Source organism: Pan paniscus, chromosome 2, assembly GCF_029289425.2.
Source record: "Pan paniscus chromosome 2, NHGRI_mPanPan1-v2.0_pri, whole genome shotgun sequence".
NCBI lineage: Eukaryota > Metazoa > Chordata > Mammalia > Primates > Hominidae > Pan > Pan paniscus.
In genome coordinates this window covers 122,975,976-122,991,196 of record NC_085926.1, presented here as the reverse complement: position 1 = coordinate 122,991,196, position 15,221 = coordinate 122,975,976, and the positions used below count along the sequence as shown (strand labels likewise).

Here is a 15,221-nt window from a genome sequence, read left to right as displayed (position 1 = left end):
CATCATGCAGGCATCATGATTAATTCTTTTTTTTTTTTTTTCTTTTTAGAGACAAAGCCTTGCTCTGTCACTCAGGCTGGAGTGCAGTGGCGCAATCAAGTCTCACTGCAGCCTTGACCTCCTGGGCTCAAGTGATCCTCCCACCTCAGCCTCCCAAGTAGCTGGGACTACAGGTCCTTGCCACTATGTCCAGCTAATTTTTGTATTCTTTGTAGAGATGGGCTTTTGCCATGTTGCCGAGTCTGGTCTCAAACACCTAGGCTCGAGCAATCCACCCACTTCGGCCTCCCAAAGTGCTAGGATTACAGGCATGAGCCACCACACCTGGCAGTGAATTCTCACAACCTGTTTGCATGTCTCTTTCTTTAATCCGACTGCCATTGCCTTGAGTGCTAGAACCATGTCCTGAGCAGTGCAGGGTTCAGCAAATGTCTGTTGAACGAACGAGTGGATGATAAGGCAGCAAATAAGATGGGAAAAGATTGACATGGCTAGATATAATTTCCTGCAAGGGAACAAAAGAGTTTTTAAGATGCCACTGTCAGCTGGGCACAGTGGCTCACGCCTATAATCCCAGCACTTTGGGTGGCTGAGGCGGGAGGATCAGGAGGTCAGGAGTTTGAGGCCAGCCTGGCCAATATGGTGAAACCCTGTCTGTACTAAAAATACAAAAATTAGCTGGGCGTGGTGGTGCATGCCTGTAGTCCCAGCTACTAGGGAGGCTGGGGCAGAAGAATCGCTTGAACCCAGGAGGCGGAGGTTGCAGTGAGCTGAGATCCCGCCACTGCACTCCAGCCTGGGTGACAGAGCAAGACTCCGTCTCCAAAAAAAAAAAAAAGATGCCACCATCTACTTATTTCTATTTTTAAGTCCAGAAGACTTGAATTCACTTGTGTCTTATGGCAATAGGGGAAGCCCAATTTGGGAATATATACTAGCTGTTGCCAAATTCATTTCATCTTCAGTGCTCTGTGGTCAGAATACCTCTGCGGCAGGGGTCCCCAACCCTACCGGTTTGTGGTCTGTTAGGAACCGGGCTGCACAGCAGGAGGTGCAGTTAGGAACTGGGCTGCACAGCTGAGTTCCGCCTCCTGTCACATCAGCGGCAGCATTAGATTCTCATAGGAGTGTGGACCCTGTTGTGAACTGCACATGTGAGGGATCTAGGTTACGTGGTCCTTAGGAGAATCTAATGCCTGATGATCTGAGGTGGAACAGCTTCATTCCGAGACCATCTTCCCAAGACCACCCCCTTGCTGGTCCATGGAAAAAATGTCTTCCATGAAACCAGTCACTGGTGCCAAAAACGTGGGGACTGCTGCTCTAGGGTGAGTGAGATGAGAAGCTGGGTCCTAAGGAGCACAGGAGCACCTCACTGACAAGGTTTCCCCAGAAGAGTGCCACGGCACAGTAGCACTCAACCACTGATGCGTAACGGAATGAGCCCATTTGAAATAGAGAAATATCATGACATCAGGGAGCCAGGTCACTTCTGATACAAAATGACAACAGCCCAACCCATCAGCTCGCGGGCAGGACAACAGATGGACCTTACATCTGCCTGGATGACAGCCATGGAGTGGAGCACTTCCACCCAGCAGATGAAGTCTAATGTTGGGTGGGGAGATTGGATGTAAAAACATTTCCAGGAAGAAGTGTTCAAAATAGAAAAGGCTGGTGTGACATCAGCCTGCCTCAGTGCCGAGATGGGTGGGGAGGAGTCACTGAAGAAGCAAGCAATTTCCGGTGGCTGCCCCGCAGCGTTAGCCATCCACGGATCATCCAGGGCAGCTTCCCCCACTCCCACGACCTGCTGCAGTATGAAGCAGAGGCATACACAGGAGGAGGGCCACCGGACATGGGAGAGGCAGGAGCACTCAGCTGCCTCCTTAGAGAAGGCCCCACCTGAGTGAGGCCAGCAGAGAACTCAGGTATCAAAGATTGGGAGATGGGGCCTCGTTACTCCTTCCCTAAACAGGATGCAATTATGCTCTACCTGTGGCATAAAGTGAAAGCACCTAGTGAAAACTGATTTGATAATATAAGATTTTAAAATATGTAAAAGGTAAATCAGGTTAAAGGGGAAATTAACGGACTGTTTTGTTGAGGCCAGAAGGAAAGTGAATATGCAGAATGAGACACAGCAGGGTCCTGCACGCTTGCTAAAAGAAGGCCCCTCACTTAAGTGCTGAGGTTCCCGGACACTGAGGCAAAAAGGGAAACATGACTTTGAAAAGAGTCAGGGTCCCTAAAAAGCAGCTGTTCAGGAGCATCCCTGTCTTTTAAAACAATGGGGCCAAGAGCAATTTCTCTGGGGCATCCTCGTCAAGAGGTTACTGAGTGGTATTGTAGCAAAGCAGTCCATGACATCCCCAAATAAATACCACAGGGACTTTCCCATGGCTGCCGCTTATAACAAAAAGCCCTTAATACAAGAGAATGTAGCTCAGGAAAAGTGATACTGTGGGGCCAAAACAGTGCTGTCCAGGTGCACAGCTCTCTAATATCTGCCGTGAGACACATTACAGATGATTTAGAACAGTGTTTTTGAAACTGTATTCCACAACACTCTAGTGATATGTTAATAGAAAGTCTGTAACAATAAAGCACATGCCAGAGTCATTCAGCTGCTAACATTAAGAAAGTAGGAGGAAGAACATTCAACACATCGTCATGAGGAAGGTTATCACGCACAAGGACGCTGGACCCAGCCCGCAGGGCATCACTCGCCAGCCCCCTGCCCCTCCTCACCCCCAGCCATGCATGCTACTGGCCCCCATAACTCACCATTAGCACGTCTGCCATCCCATCAAGTATTGCAGCTCTACACTCTGTACCTTTTCTTATTCGGGATCTTTTATGCAATGTATCTCGTACATTAACCCTGTATATCACATTTTTATCATTCCTTGCAGCAGAGAATTTGTCTGTGAGGCCATTTTTCATTGCTTTCATTCAAGCATGCATTATAGCTCATGGTGTTCTGTCATCTTATTGTTGTGTTGAAAATGTTCTGTGATCACATAAATTCAGGAACTGCTGATCCAGGGAAATGGCCAGGCTGCAACTGCTTCAGTGAAGTAGCGTTCCATGAGCCGCACCACCCGAGGGTTCAAAGTTCTGTTCTTGGGCAAGGTGCCGATTAGTACACATCTAGATATGTCCGAAATCCCCTACACAGACTCTAGGGTGAGCATTCTGTTACGAAAACCTGGGTACACACCAGGACTGTGCCCCAGAAGATGTCACCCACAGCTCCCCCCTTCTCATGGAAGGGTGTCAGCAGGGCCATTATCAGGTGAAAGGTTTGATTTACATTAAAGAAGGGGAGCCATATGTCTTTGTGATGGAAAGAGTTTCCCCAGGGGACATTCTTCATCTATAGAGAACTTCTAAATGAATTGCATTGGTCATATAATAATTACAACTACGTGCCCGACATGGTGGCTCACGCCTTTAATCCTAGTACTTTGGGAGGCCGAGGAGGGCGGATCATCTGAGGTCAGGAGTTTGAGCAGCCTGGCCAACATGGTGAAACCTCATCTCTACTGAAAATACAAAAATTAGCCAGGCTTCGTGGCGGGCCCCTGTAATCCCAGCTACCTGGGAGGCTGAGGCAGGAGAATCGTTTGAACCTGGGAGGTCGAGGTTGCAGTGAGCCAAGATAGTGCCACTGCACTCCAGCCTGGGCAACAAAGCTAGACTCATCTCAAAAAGTAATAATAATTACAACTACAAAACCCTGATTTAGTGGTTACTATGTACCAGACCTGTACTAAGCCATTGGATTGCCTTATTTCACTTAATCACCTCCAATAAAATACTTTTTATAGCTGGGAGATTGAGAGCCACAAAGAGGTTAAGAAAAGTTTCTTGATAAGGTTAAGATTTGAGGCTAGGCATGGTGAATCATGCCTGTAATCCCAGCACTTTGGGAGGCAGAGGCGGGCAGATCACTTTGAACTCAGGAGTTCGAGACAAGCCTGAGCAACAGGGTGAAACCCCATCTCTACTAAAAATACAAAAATTTGCTGGGCATGGTGGCACATGCCTGTAATCCCAGCTACTTGGGAGGCTGAGGCTGGAGAATCGCTTGAACCCAGGAGGTGGAGGTTGCAGTGAGCCAAGATGGCACCACTGCACTCCAGCCTGGGCGACAGAGCGAGACTCTGTCCCAGAAAAAAAAAAAAAAGAGTTGTACCGGCAACAGTATTTAAGTGAGGATCATTCCAAAGCAGTTTGCAGCCTTCTGGTACTAGAATAATCTTGTGGACTTTAGGGTGGCTGGCGTTTAATTAACTGGGAGTTTGGGAGAGGTAAATAGACACACTCATGCATTTTCCTTTTGTCTTTCAGCATGTGAAGATGGATATAGGCTTGAAAATGAAACCTGCATGAGGTAGGCTCCATGTTGATTTAGTCTAATTTTGTTACAAATCTTATTTAGATAAATTGCCTCACTTATTTCTTTTGAGATTGGAAACTAATTCTTGCCCTTTTTTCTTTCTTGGCTTGCAGTTGCCCATTTGGCCTTGGTGGTCTCAACTGTGGAAACCGTAAGTGTACAAAAGTGGACCATTATGCGTGGGCAGGGGCCCGGCCCTGTTGTTAGTGCACAGGTGTCAGTCTCCTCCCACTTCCCTTAGTTCACACCCGCTGTCTTCTTAGGTTCTGTGCCAATGGCATGGGGGAAACAAAGAGAAAGGCCGGGCGTGGTGGCTCACGCCTGTAATCCCAGCACTTTGGAAGACGGAGGCAGGAGGATCACTTGAGGCCAGGAGTTAGAGACCATTCTGGCCAACATAGTGAAAGCCTGTCTCTAGTAAAAATACAAAAATTAGCTGGGTGTGATGGCACATGCCTGTAATCCTAGCTACTTGGGAAGCTGAGGTGAGAGAATCGCTTGAACCTGGGAGGCGGAGGTTGCAGTGAGCCGAGATCACGCCACTGCACTTCAGCCTGGGTGACAGAGCGACACTTCATTTAAAAAAAAAAAAAAACCCAAAAAACAACAACAAAAAAAAAAACAAAGAGAAAGACTTGACTGGTACTGTTCAGGGGCTCAAGGTCTGGGCTGGGCAGGGAGTGAAACACTCACTCCTAAATACCCCTGCTGTGTGCTGAGTGTTACTGTGATAACCAGACATGGGGTGTGGGACGGGGAGGCAGGGACTGTGCCCACAGAAGAATGAGAGGACACTCGACAGTACTTCTTGGAGGGAGTGGAATTAGAGGAACAGTAGGAAAGATTTAGACTGGCAGGTATGGGGGGAGGACATCCCAGGCAGAGGGAGCAACTTAGACAAAGGTCTTGAGGCAGCCATGGGCCCTTGGTGTTCTGGGGACAGTGTGTAAGTGGGTGTGACTGGAAGATAGGAAGATAGGAAGGCAGAAAGTAGAGGATTTGGATTGGCAAAGTATATGGGGTCTGAACTGTTGGGGTTGGGATCACCAGGCTGAGGAGTGTAGACTCTAATCAATAACTGTCAGGCAGCTGGCAAAAGTCTTAGAGCAGGAAAGCAGTTTGATCAAGGAAAGCAATTTGGGCTGCATTGAGAACAGACTGGACAGAGGAGAATGTGGGTGCAGCTTAGATATTTCCAGCATAGTCCCACCAGGCATGCTAGAGACACACTTAGGAGTGCTCTCTGATCCAGGTGGAAGTAGAGGGTGGAACGCCAAGCAGCCAAAAGTGTTGGTGGGGACTGTGAGTGGGGCGTGTTTTGCACCTAATCCAGTTCTTGGAGAAAAGCAGTTGTGATTCATTTAAGACTGCTTGCACTGACATTTTCTTATATTCATACATTAGAAATTGAAATTATCTGCAAAATTAAATTTGGGGATATAGCATATCATAGGATGTAATAGAAATACTAACAATGAAGATTTTAGTTTAGGACAGCTTTGGCTCTCATCCTACAGACAAATGTGCCAGTGGACTATATTATAAGTTTACTAGAAGGAAAGTAGACATGATTTTATTTAATGTGTGTAAAAAAGCCCCCCGTTTCTATTCCCCAGTGGTATACCTTACATCTGATTTCTTCAGTGGTGTTTTCTTTGTTCGTAAAGGTTTTCTATTAGCAAGTTTCATTATTGACTTTCTTTGAGCATAACTAAAAAATAAAAATAATGAAATAAAAATCAAACACATTCAATGCTGAATATAAAACTGACATAAAACTCTCTTGGTGCACCCAGCATGGCGCTATACTCTCAGGTCAGAGTCTAGAGACTTGGAATTACATATCCATTTAGGATTACTGATGACTTTGGTCATCTGATTTATCTTGACTGCAGACTAGCAAGAGGTTACAGAAGATAGCCTCAGAGAAAGACTAGGGAGGCAATTCTAAAAGCAATTATATTTATAGTCATATGACTAGAGAGGGAGGAGCTCACAGAATTGATATTTGTTTTTTTTGTGTTTTTGAGATGGAGTCTTGTTCTGTCGCCAGGCTGGAGTTCAGTGGCATGATCTCGGCTCACTGCAACCTCCGCCTCCTGGGTTCAAGCGATTTTCTTGCCTCAGTCTCCCAAGTAGCTGGGACAACAGGTGTGCACCACCACACCCAGCTAATTTTTGTATTTTTAGTAGAGACAGGGTTTTACCATGTTGGCCAGGATGGTCCCGATCTCTTGACCTTGTAATCCGCCCACCTCGGCCTCCCAAAGTGCTGGGATTCCAGGCATGAGCCGCCGTGCCCGGCCGATGTTTGTTTTTTAAGTAGGAACCTGCAGCCCTGAGTGGTGTAGTAAACAACCCTGTACTCTTTAGAAGTCCCAGAGGACACTGTGGGGCCATAGAACCATGTGAGCACGGCCCTTCACTCCAATGGACCCCAGTCATCACGCTCTAAATGGTGTTTGGTGCACTCAGTTTAATAATATTAGGCAAGGAAGTTATCATATTTTAGGCTTTTTTATTTAATAAATTAAAGAATAGTCAAAATTCTTTTTAGGTGTCAATGCTGAACAGGGTAGGCTTGAGTATTTTGGAGATTTGGCTTATGTAAAACAGTCTGGATGGCAGTACATGTCCTTTTCTAAAGATCAGTATTTAGGCAAGCCAGTTTCTCAGCTGGGCTCAGGGTCTTTATGCTTTTGTGTTTAGGAGGATATCTGTGCCTTAAAGGGGCTGCCTGGTCTACAGAGTGGTGTGTGTTCACTTTTTCGTGTGAATCTCATTTCTCACTTGAAACCAGAACAGAGTCACAGAGAGCTCGTAAACTGATCAGAGAATGGAGTAGCCTGTGCACAAAAATAGATAAGAAAATCTATAACGTTTCAATGTGGAAAAAGGAGGCTGAATAATCAGACAGAAATTTAGGATATTTGAGTCTTGTTTCCCAAATGCTGGAATACTAGAACTACATGGTATATATATGTGTGTGTGTGTGTGTGTGTGTGTGTGTGTGTGTACACATATATAGTCTTTCAGAAGAGATGCTTCAAGGCTAAGAGTAGAGGTTACATCACAAGCCTGCGGACCTGATCCTAAGATATTGTTAGAAACAGAGAGGCTTGGCCGGTCGCTGTGGCTCACGCCTGTAATCCCAGCACTTTGGGAGGCCGAGGCGGGCGGATCACGAGGTCAGGAGATTGAGACCGTCCTGGCTAACCCGGTGAAACCCCGTCTCTACTAAAAATACAAAAAATTAGCTGGGCATGGTGGCAGGCGCCTGTAGTTCCAGCTACTCAGGAGGCTGAGGCAGGAGAATGGCGTGAACCTGGGGGGGCGGAGCTTGCAGTGAGCCGGGATAGCGCCATTGCACTCTGGCCGGGGCGACACAGCGAGACTCCGTCTCAAAAAAAAAAAAAAAAAAAAAGAGAGAGGCTTAGCAGCAGGAGGCTCAAAGTGCAGCAGACCTGTATCACGTGTGCAAGAAACTCATCTGAATGCAATCCCACCTGATGGCAGAGAAAGAGGGAGCCAGTGAGACAGGTGAGAGGTGTGGAGGTGTGGCCACCCTGTTCTCCACGTGTGCCCCTCGGGTGAGCCAGGGAGCAGGAGGTAAGAGATATGACCTGCTCAGTCCTCTTGGTGCCTCTCATCCCTGACAGGCCTCTCATAGAATGAGCTAGTACTTTAAACCTGCTTTGGTCAGACAGCTCCCTAGTTTTTATTTTTTATTTTTAGAGATGAGGTCTCTCTCTATTGCCCAGGCTGGAGTGCAGTGGCCTGATCATGGCTCACTGTAGCCTCAACCTCTCAGTCTCAAGCAATCCTCCCACGTTGGTCTCCCAAAGTGTTAGGATTACAGGCATGAGCTACCACACCTGACCCCTAAATAAGTTTTATTAGAAAATGCTTCATGTTTCTCAGCGAATGGAAGAGTGATCCATCGAGGGAACATGAGTCTATAAAGGGCTGCAGGAAAGGGGTGTGAGCTGCAGGGCATTATTCTAAGTGGCACTGGTAATTTTTTTCTCAGAGATTATTAAGTACTATACATGTTTGGGGATGCTGTTTCCCTATGTCATTGACTATTCTGTAAGTTCTTATGTTAGGAAAAAGTCAAGTCCTCTCCTTTATTTTTGTGGGGTTCTGGAAGTAGCCAAGATTTCTCTCTGATTCCTCAGACTTCCTTTTCCTTCCCATTTGTCCAAGTCACTGTCACTGTGTCCAGCAGAGGGCAGAGGCCTATCTGGATGGTTTGCTCCTGGCCACCTTTTAGAACCGGCCGCCTATCTTTAGTTTGGTAACTTTTGTTATTCTGTGATGGCATGTAAATATCACTTTATCATTTTGATATCTCTATTAGTTTCGGTGTTGCAAGAGAGTTAATATTATAGTGGCTGATAATAAGTAGCACTTGCCACCTGCCTCTTTCTCTGAGGTCTGGGCCAAGACCTGGGTGTTGGTTAAGGAGTTGGGAATTCATCCCTCTCTATGGTGATAGCATATTGGGAGTCTGTGAATCATCACTCAACGTTTTGTGCCAAATAGCAGGGCTCTGACTGCCCACCGCTATTACTCCCATTATTGCCACCCAAGACAGCAGGGGCCTTCCTGGGGCTGTGACTCAGGCTGGATTTTTCGTAGGCAAGAAATGCTTCTTCTCTATGCAGGCTTCTTAGGGCAGATGCTCTACCCAAGCCCAATGAGGCTGGGGAGGCTGGCTTTTTCCAGCCAAGCACACATCATCCAACTCCAGTAGATTTTGGCATTAGGCATAACCTATGTCCTACCCCTCAAAAGTTTCTGTGCACTTTCTACTTGTGCCCAGATTTCAGTCCTTGCTCCTTACAGAGAAACTGGAAAGGGCAAGGCACAGTGGCTCACGCCTGTAATCCCAGCACTTTGGGAGGCCGAGGCAGGAGAGTCATTTGAGGTCAGGAGTTCGAGACCAGACTGGCCAACATGGTGAAACCTCATCTCTACTAAAAATACGAAAATTAGCTGGACGTGGTGGCGCATGCCTGTAATCCCAGCTACTCGGGAGGCTGAGGCAGGATAATCGCTTGAACCTGGCAGGCAGAGGCTGCAGTAAGCCGAGATTGCACCATTGCACTCCAGCCTGGGCGACAGAGCAAGACTCTGTCTCAAAAAATAAGTAAACGAATAAATATCTGGAAAGGGCAGGACAAACCTTTCTCTCAAGTCTTCACCCCCTGCTGGAGCAGGGCCCCCACTCCTGGGCAGCGCAGGCCTGCACCTTTCTTATCACGGCTCTCCTTTTAATTTTTTAAACACGTAAAATATCTCTCTGTTTATATCCCAGATTCCACCAATTTCAACAGCAAATATACCATTTGCCAGATGGCCCCAGAATTCTTTTAGGAATGTGTCATCAGATGTGTCTCTCACTCCCCTTGCCTCCACCCTTTTCTTAGGGCGTGCACATTTCCTCTGTTGCTGGAAGTTTACGTTGGTTCCTCCTCACAGTTTCATGATTGCTCTCATGACACTTTGGGTTGTTTAGCCTTTTTTCTATTTTTAAAATAAATTCCTTTTTTAAAAAATAACAATATAGCACATGCCCATTAATTTCCCCTATTTTAACCCAAATTAATTAGAAAATAAATAGAAGTTAAGGGAAGAGGAGAGTAAACAGTCTCACCACCCATTAAACACTATGTTGACCATGTTTCCTTACTACTAAGTGTGGGGCATAGGCCAGCAGGATCCATGTCACCTTGGAGCTTGTTGGAAATGAGCAACTTCGGGCTCCCCACTCCAGACCCACTGAATCCGAATCTGAATTCTCACCAGGCCCATAAATTTAGTTAATATGCATATTTATATGCATATTAAAGTTAGAGAAACACTGGTATTATATATTTTTCCAGAGATATATATGTGTATGTCTTTTTAACAGAAATTCGATCTCACTGAACATACTGTTCTGTAACCTGCTTTTAAACCTAGTAAACTGTGGAATGTTTTCACTTACATAATTTTATAATGTTACTTTTGATAGTCCTGTGAAATTCTGCTCTATGGACCTACTGTAATTTGCTTAACCATTCCCCTCTTACTGCCTTTCAAAAGTCTCTTTTTAAAATATTCTGTCATCTAAGCCATTCTTCTGTTTTTTGTTTGTTTGTTTTTGTTTTGTTTTTTGGTTGTTTTTTTGTTTTTTGGTTTTTTTTGAGACGGAGTTTCACTCTTGTTGCCCAGGCTGGAGTGCAATGGCGCGATCTTGGTTCACTGCATCCTCTGCCTCTGGGGTTCAAGGGATTCTCCTACCTCAGCCTCCTGAGTAGCTGGAATTACAGGACCCCACCACCACACCTGGGTAACTTTTTGTATTTTTAGTAGAGGCAGGGTTTCATCACGTTGGCCAGGCTGGTATCGAACTCCTGAACTCAGGTGATTCACCTGCCTCAGCCTCCCAAAGCTGGGATTACAGGCATGAGCCACCGTGCCTGGCCTCATTTTTCTGTTTTATGGTTATTGTCATTTTGTGATCATAGAGCTCACATAATTCTCCTAGATTACTTTTTTCTGGCCACAGACATTTTTTTCCATCCCTCTTTCATATTTGCCACATGTCTCTTTTGTAGGTCATCCTTTCATTCAAAGGGTCTGCACCTCTTCAGAGGAGACCCCTGCCTCACAGCCTCCCAGTGTAGCCAGCAGGGAGTGAGAGTCTACCTTCCCCACTGACAGCCCTCTTCCCGTGAAGCCAGACATTCCGCTTAAATATCTTTCTACACTGTCTTCCCAGCCCAACCCACGGTCTGATGGCAGGTGTAGAAGGTGTCTTTCAGTTGTGTTCACCCAGTTGTTGCCTTGGGTTATAAAAGACTTAGACCAATGGAAATGCTGTGTGTTGGTGGGAGTCACTCAGAACAAACATCTGGGAAGACAGCACTAAACTGCTTAGGAGGAAGGAGGGAGAATCTATTAATATTACCCAGAAGGCAGCTGGAAGTCTCATTCAGCTAAAAGCAGTCATTTTACTCGGTCTTGACTGGCCTCCCTTCACTTCAAACGGGGTAAGGCAGGGATTGGGGAGAGGGAACTGCTGTTCTGTACCCAACCCTTCTGCTAGCGAGGACTATTTGGTGAGGTGGAAGGGATAGAGTTGTGTAAAACATCAGGAGAAAGTGACAATCATGTGGGGCACTGTCACAGTGGAGAGTGGTGGGCACTGGGTATGTTCACACCCTGGTTGTAGACTTGCAAAAGGTGAATTTCAGAAGGTGCAGGAGAAAATAAGAATGCTGTGAACAGAGATGGAAGAGGAATGGAAAGATTTTAAAGGCAAAATCCGTCTGAGTGCGGTGGCTCACACCTGTAATCCCAGCACTTTAGGAGGCTGAGGAGGGAGGATTGCTTGAGCCCAGAAATTTGAGACCAACCTGGGCAACATAGCGAGACCTCATCTCTAAAAAAAAAAAAAAAAAAAAAAAAAAAAAATCAGCCAGGCATGGTGGCATGCACTTAGTGTCCCAGCTACTTGGGAAACTGAGGTGAGAGGATCACTTGAGCTGGGGGGTTGAGGTTGCAGTGAGCTGTAATCATGCCACTACACTGCAGCCTGGGTGACAGAGCAAGACCTTGTCTCAAAAAAAGATTAAAAAATAAAAGGCAAAATTCTAACCATAAATCACAAGTGAGCTCAGTGAGGAAAAATATGGAGAGAACTGAATGCATTGTAAGATAAAAACTAATGTGGCTACCTAGAAAATTCTGTAATGTGTTCAAGAATCTTAAAGGACGGTTGGCTAAGGTTCTCCTGGAGTAAGTGAGCCTAGCTAGCCTAAGCGACAAAGAGAGTTTATTGGAAGAATCCTGGCATCAGGAGTGGAAGGAACCAAGGAAGTGGAGGAAGGAAGCTCAGCAGCTGGGGGTAGCGAGGAGCTTCCTGTGAGAGCACATGTTGCCATGACTGCATCCTCATGTCTCATCTCCACTCTTTGCCATGTATCTGTATGCAGGCTCTCCTTCCCAGACAACATGATGGGAAATAGGGTCACCAAACAGCTCTTGGTTGGGGGTGGGGAGGTCTCTAGCTCAGCAATTGTGAAAGTGATGGCCCTCTTTTCTCAAATTCCTGGGAAGTAACTAATTGATCCACTTTGGATGGTGGGTTTGTTCCAGGACCAGCCAGCTGTGTCCAGGGGATGGTGTTACATGTCCGAGTGTGCCCACCCCTGGCTGCAGATGGAAGGGGGTGCACAGTTTTCAGAAGGGGGGTGGCTAAGCAGATAGTCCAGTAGATCCCATCCAAATAAGCATATAAACATAAACAAATATGGCTCTGGGGAAAGGCTAAGGCCCAGAATGTGCTGTTGGTTTGACGAAAGATGCTAACTGTGATGACAGCAATGTCAAGCTGTGAAGAATAAGGGAAACATGGAGCCATTGCTTGAGAAAGACTGAAATGTCAACAAATGCCAAGAAGAAAGTAGGACTAAGAATTCCAAGCTCTTCATTCCAGAAATCTTTTCGCACTAAAAAGGATAGGACAGACAAGCCTAAGATGACATTCACTGCCTCTGTCTCACCTAAATATTCAGAGCACCTCTAAAGCTAGGAAACACTTCAGTTGGCACTTATTCAAATCCATGCACTTCTACGTCATCATAAATCTAAAATCAGTACTTAACCCCAAAAGATCAGTTGTAGAATGATTTTAAGAAGATCTGTGGGGGATATTACAAGGTTACAGTGACATGGCTGCCAAAGAACTTCAAATGTACTCTTTAAAAAATATGTATATGACTGGGCGTGGTGGCTCACGCCTGTAATCCCAGCACTTTGGGAGGCCGAGGCGGGCGGATCATGAGGTCAGGAGTTTGAGACCAGCCTGGCCAACATGGTGAAACTCCATCTCTCTAAAAATACAAAAATTAGCTGAGCATGGTGGTTCATTCCTATAATCCCAGCTACTCAGCTGGCTGAGGAAGGAGAATCGCTTGAACCCAGGAGGCAGAGGTTGCAGTGAGCCAAGATCGTGCCACTGCACTCCAGCCTGGGCGACTCCGTCTCAAAAAGAAAAAAAAAAATATGTATGTGTATATATACACAATGTCAAGATTTCAGGGAGGGGTGTGTGTGTGTGTGTGCATATGTAAATATGTAAATAAAATTTGGGAAATACAGAAAAGCACAAAGAAGAAAGCAAATTATCCACCATTACCCGAGGCAGTGCTAACTTGTGCAAACATTTTGGTGAGTTCCTCCCAGGCTCTTTCTCTCTGCTTGTGTGCTGGGTGGTCTCCTGGCTTTCAGCCCAGTGCTCTTTCCTCTCCTGTGTAATCTAAACCAGTGCTACCCACGGTCTGGTCCATTGGCTGGCAGCAGCACCATCCCATAGAAGCCTCTAGAAGTGAGGTTCTGAGCCCCTGCCCAGTATGACTGAACCAAATCTCTTGGAGCAGGGACCAGGAATCTGGGTTTTAACAAGGCTTGTGGGTGACTGAGATGCAGACGGGAGTTTGAGAAGCCCTCGTCTATGCCAGTGCTGTACAACTTGTGGTCTGCCGTGTGAACTGTTACTGGACCATGGCAAGATAACACAGAAGTTGAGAGTGAGCACTTAGAAATGTTTATATTAACTTGACATAACTGTGACATCCAAGCATGGGAGCCTTGGAAAAGAGTTTTATTATATTTCACAAATATATCAGTCCACAGTCGAGTTGACTGTGACTTTAAAAAAAAAAACTTTAAAAAAAAAAAAAAAAGGAAAAAGTGAAATTTATGATAGTTGGTGCCTGTGGGGACAGATGAGGGGAGGAGCACATGCGACTTTATTTTCTTTATTTAAAAAGAATATCCAGGTTGGGCGCAGTGGCTCACACCTGTAATCCCAGCACTTTGGGAGGCCAGGGTGAGAGGACCACTTGAGGCCAGGAGTTCAAGACCAGCCTGGACAACATAGTGATACCCTGTCCCTACAAAAACCAAAAATTAGTTGCGCCCGTGGTCCCAGCTGCTTGGCAGGCTGAGGCAGAAGGATTGCTTGAGCCCAGGAGTTGAAGGCTGCAGTGAACTGTGATTTTGCCACTGCACTCCAGTGTGGGCAACATAGTGAGACCTGTCTCAAAAAAAAAAAAGGATATCCAGAAGCACAAACAAGCAAGCAAAAACTGGTCCTCAGGCCAGGCGCTGTGGCTCACACCTGTAATCTCAGCACCATGAGAGGCCGAGGTGAGCGGATCACTGGAGGCCAAGAGTTTGAGACCAGCCTGGCCAACATAGCAAAACCCCATCTCTACTAAAAATGCCAAAAAATTAGCTGGGCATGGTGGCGCGTGCCTGTAATCACAGCTACTCAGGAGGTTGAGGCATGAGAATCGCTTGAACCTGGGAGGAAGAGGTTGCAGTGAGCCGAGATCACACCATTGCACTCCAGCCTGGGCAATGGAGCCAGACACTGTAAAAATAAAAAAAAAATAAAAAAACTGGTCCTTGACCACAGATAGTTTGAGAAGCACTGGTCTACACCATCTGTGTCTCTTTTTAGACAAAACTGCTTGTTTCCAACAGGAACCTGCTACAGCTGCAGCCACTTGCAAGGGTCACTTCTAAAATGGATGCTTACTTGTTTTGTTGGAAGTGAGAAAATTTAACTTGGTGTGGCAGGATAAGCAGGAGCCAGACTCTGGTCTTTAGGAAAAAAGGGAGCCACAGAGGTTTTTTAAAGCAGGGAAATGGCAAGATCAGATTTGCTTTCTATAATAGTGAGTGGACAAGACTGGGCACAGGTGGATGTGTTGGGAAGCAGCTGCAGTTGTCCAGACAAGGGATGATGGTAGCTCAG

The 15,221-nt window shown here is 46.1% G+C and overlaps 1 protein-coding gene across 3 annotated transcripts in view; it reads left to right on the top strand.

The window, feature by feature from the left end:
• The window catches only part of HEG1 (heart development protein with EGF like domains 1), a 90,175-nt gene that overhangs the window by 60,520 nt on the left and 14,434 nt on the right, over positions 1-15,221 (top strand). For all 3 annotated transcript variants that reach the window (XM_034957247.3, XM_034957246.3, XM_034957245.3), the window contains 2 exons: positions 4,357-4,399; positions 4,519-4,556. In XM_034957247.3, coding sequence (XP_034813138.2) covers positions 4,357-4,399; positions 4,519-4,556 — 81 coding nt within the window. The remainder of the gene's footprint in view (positions 1-4,356; positions 4,400-4,518; positions 4,557-15,221) is intronic.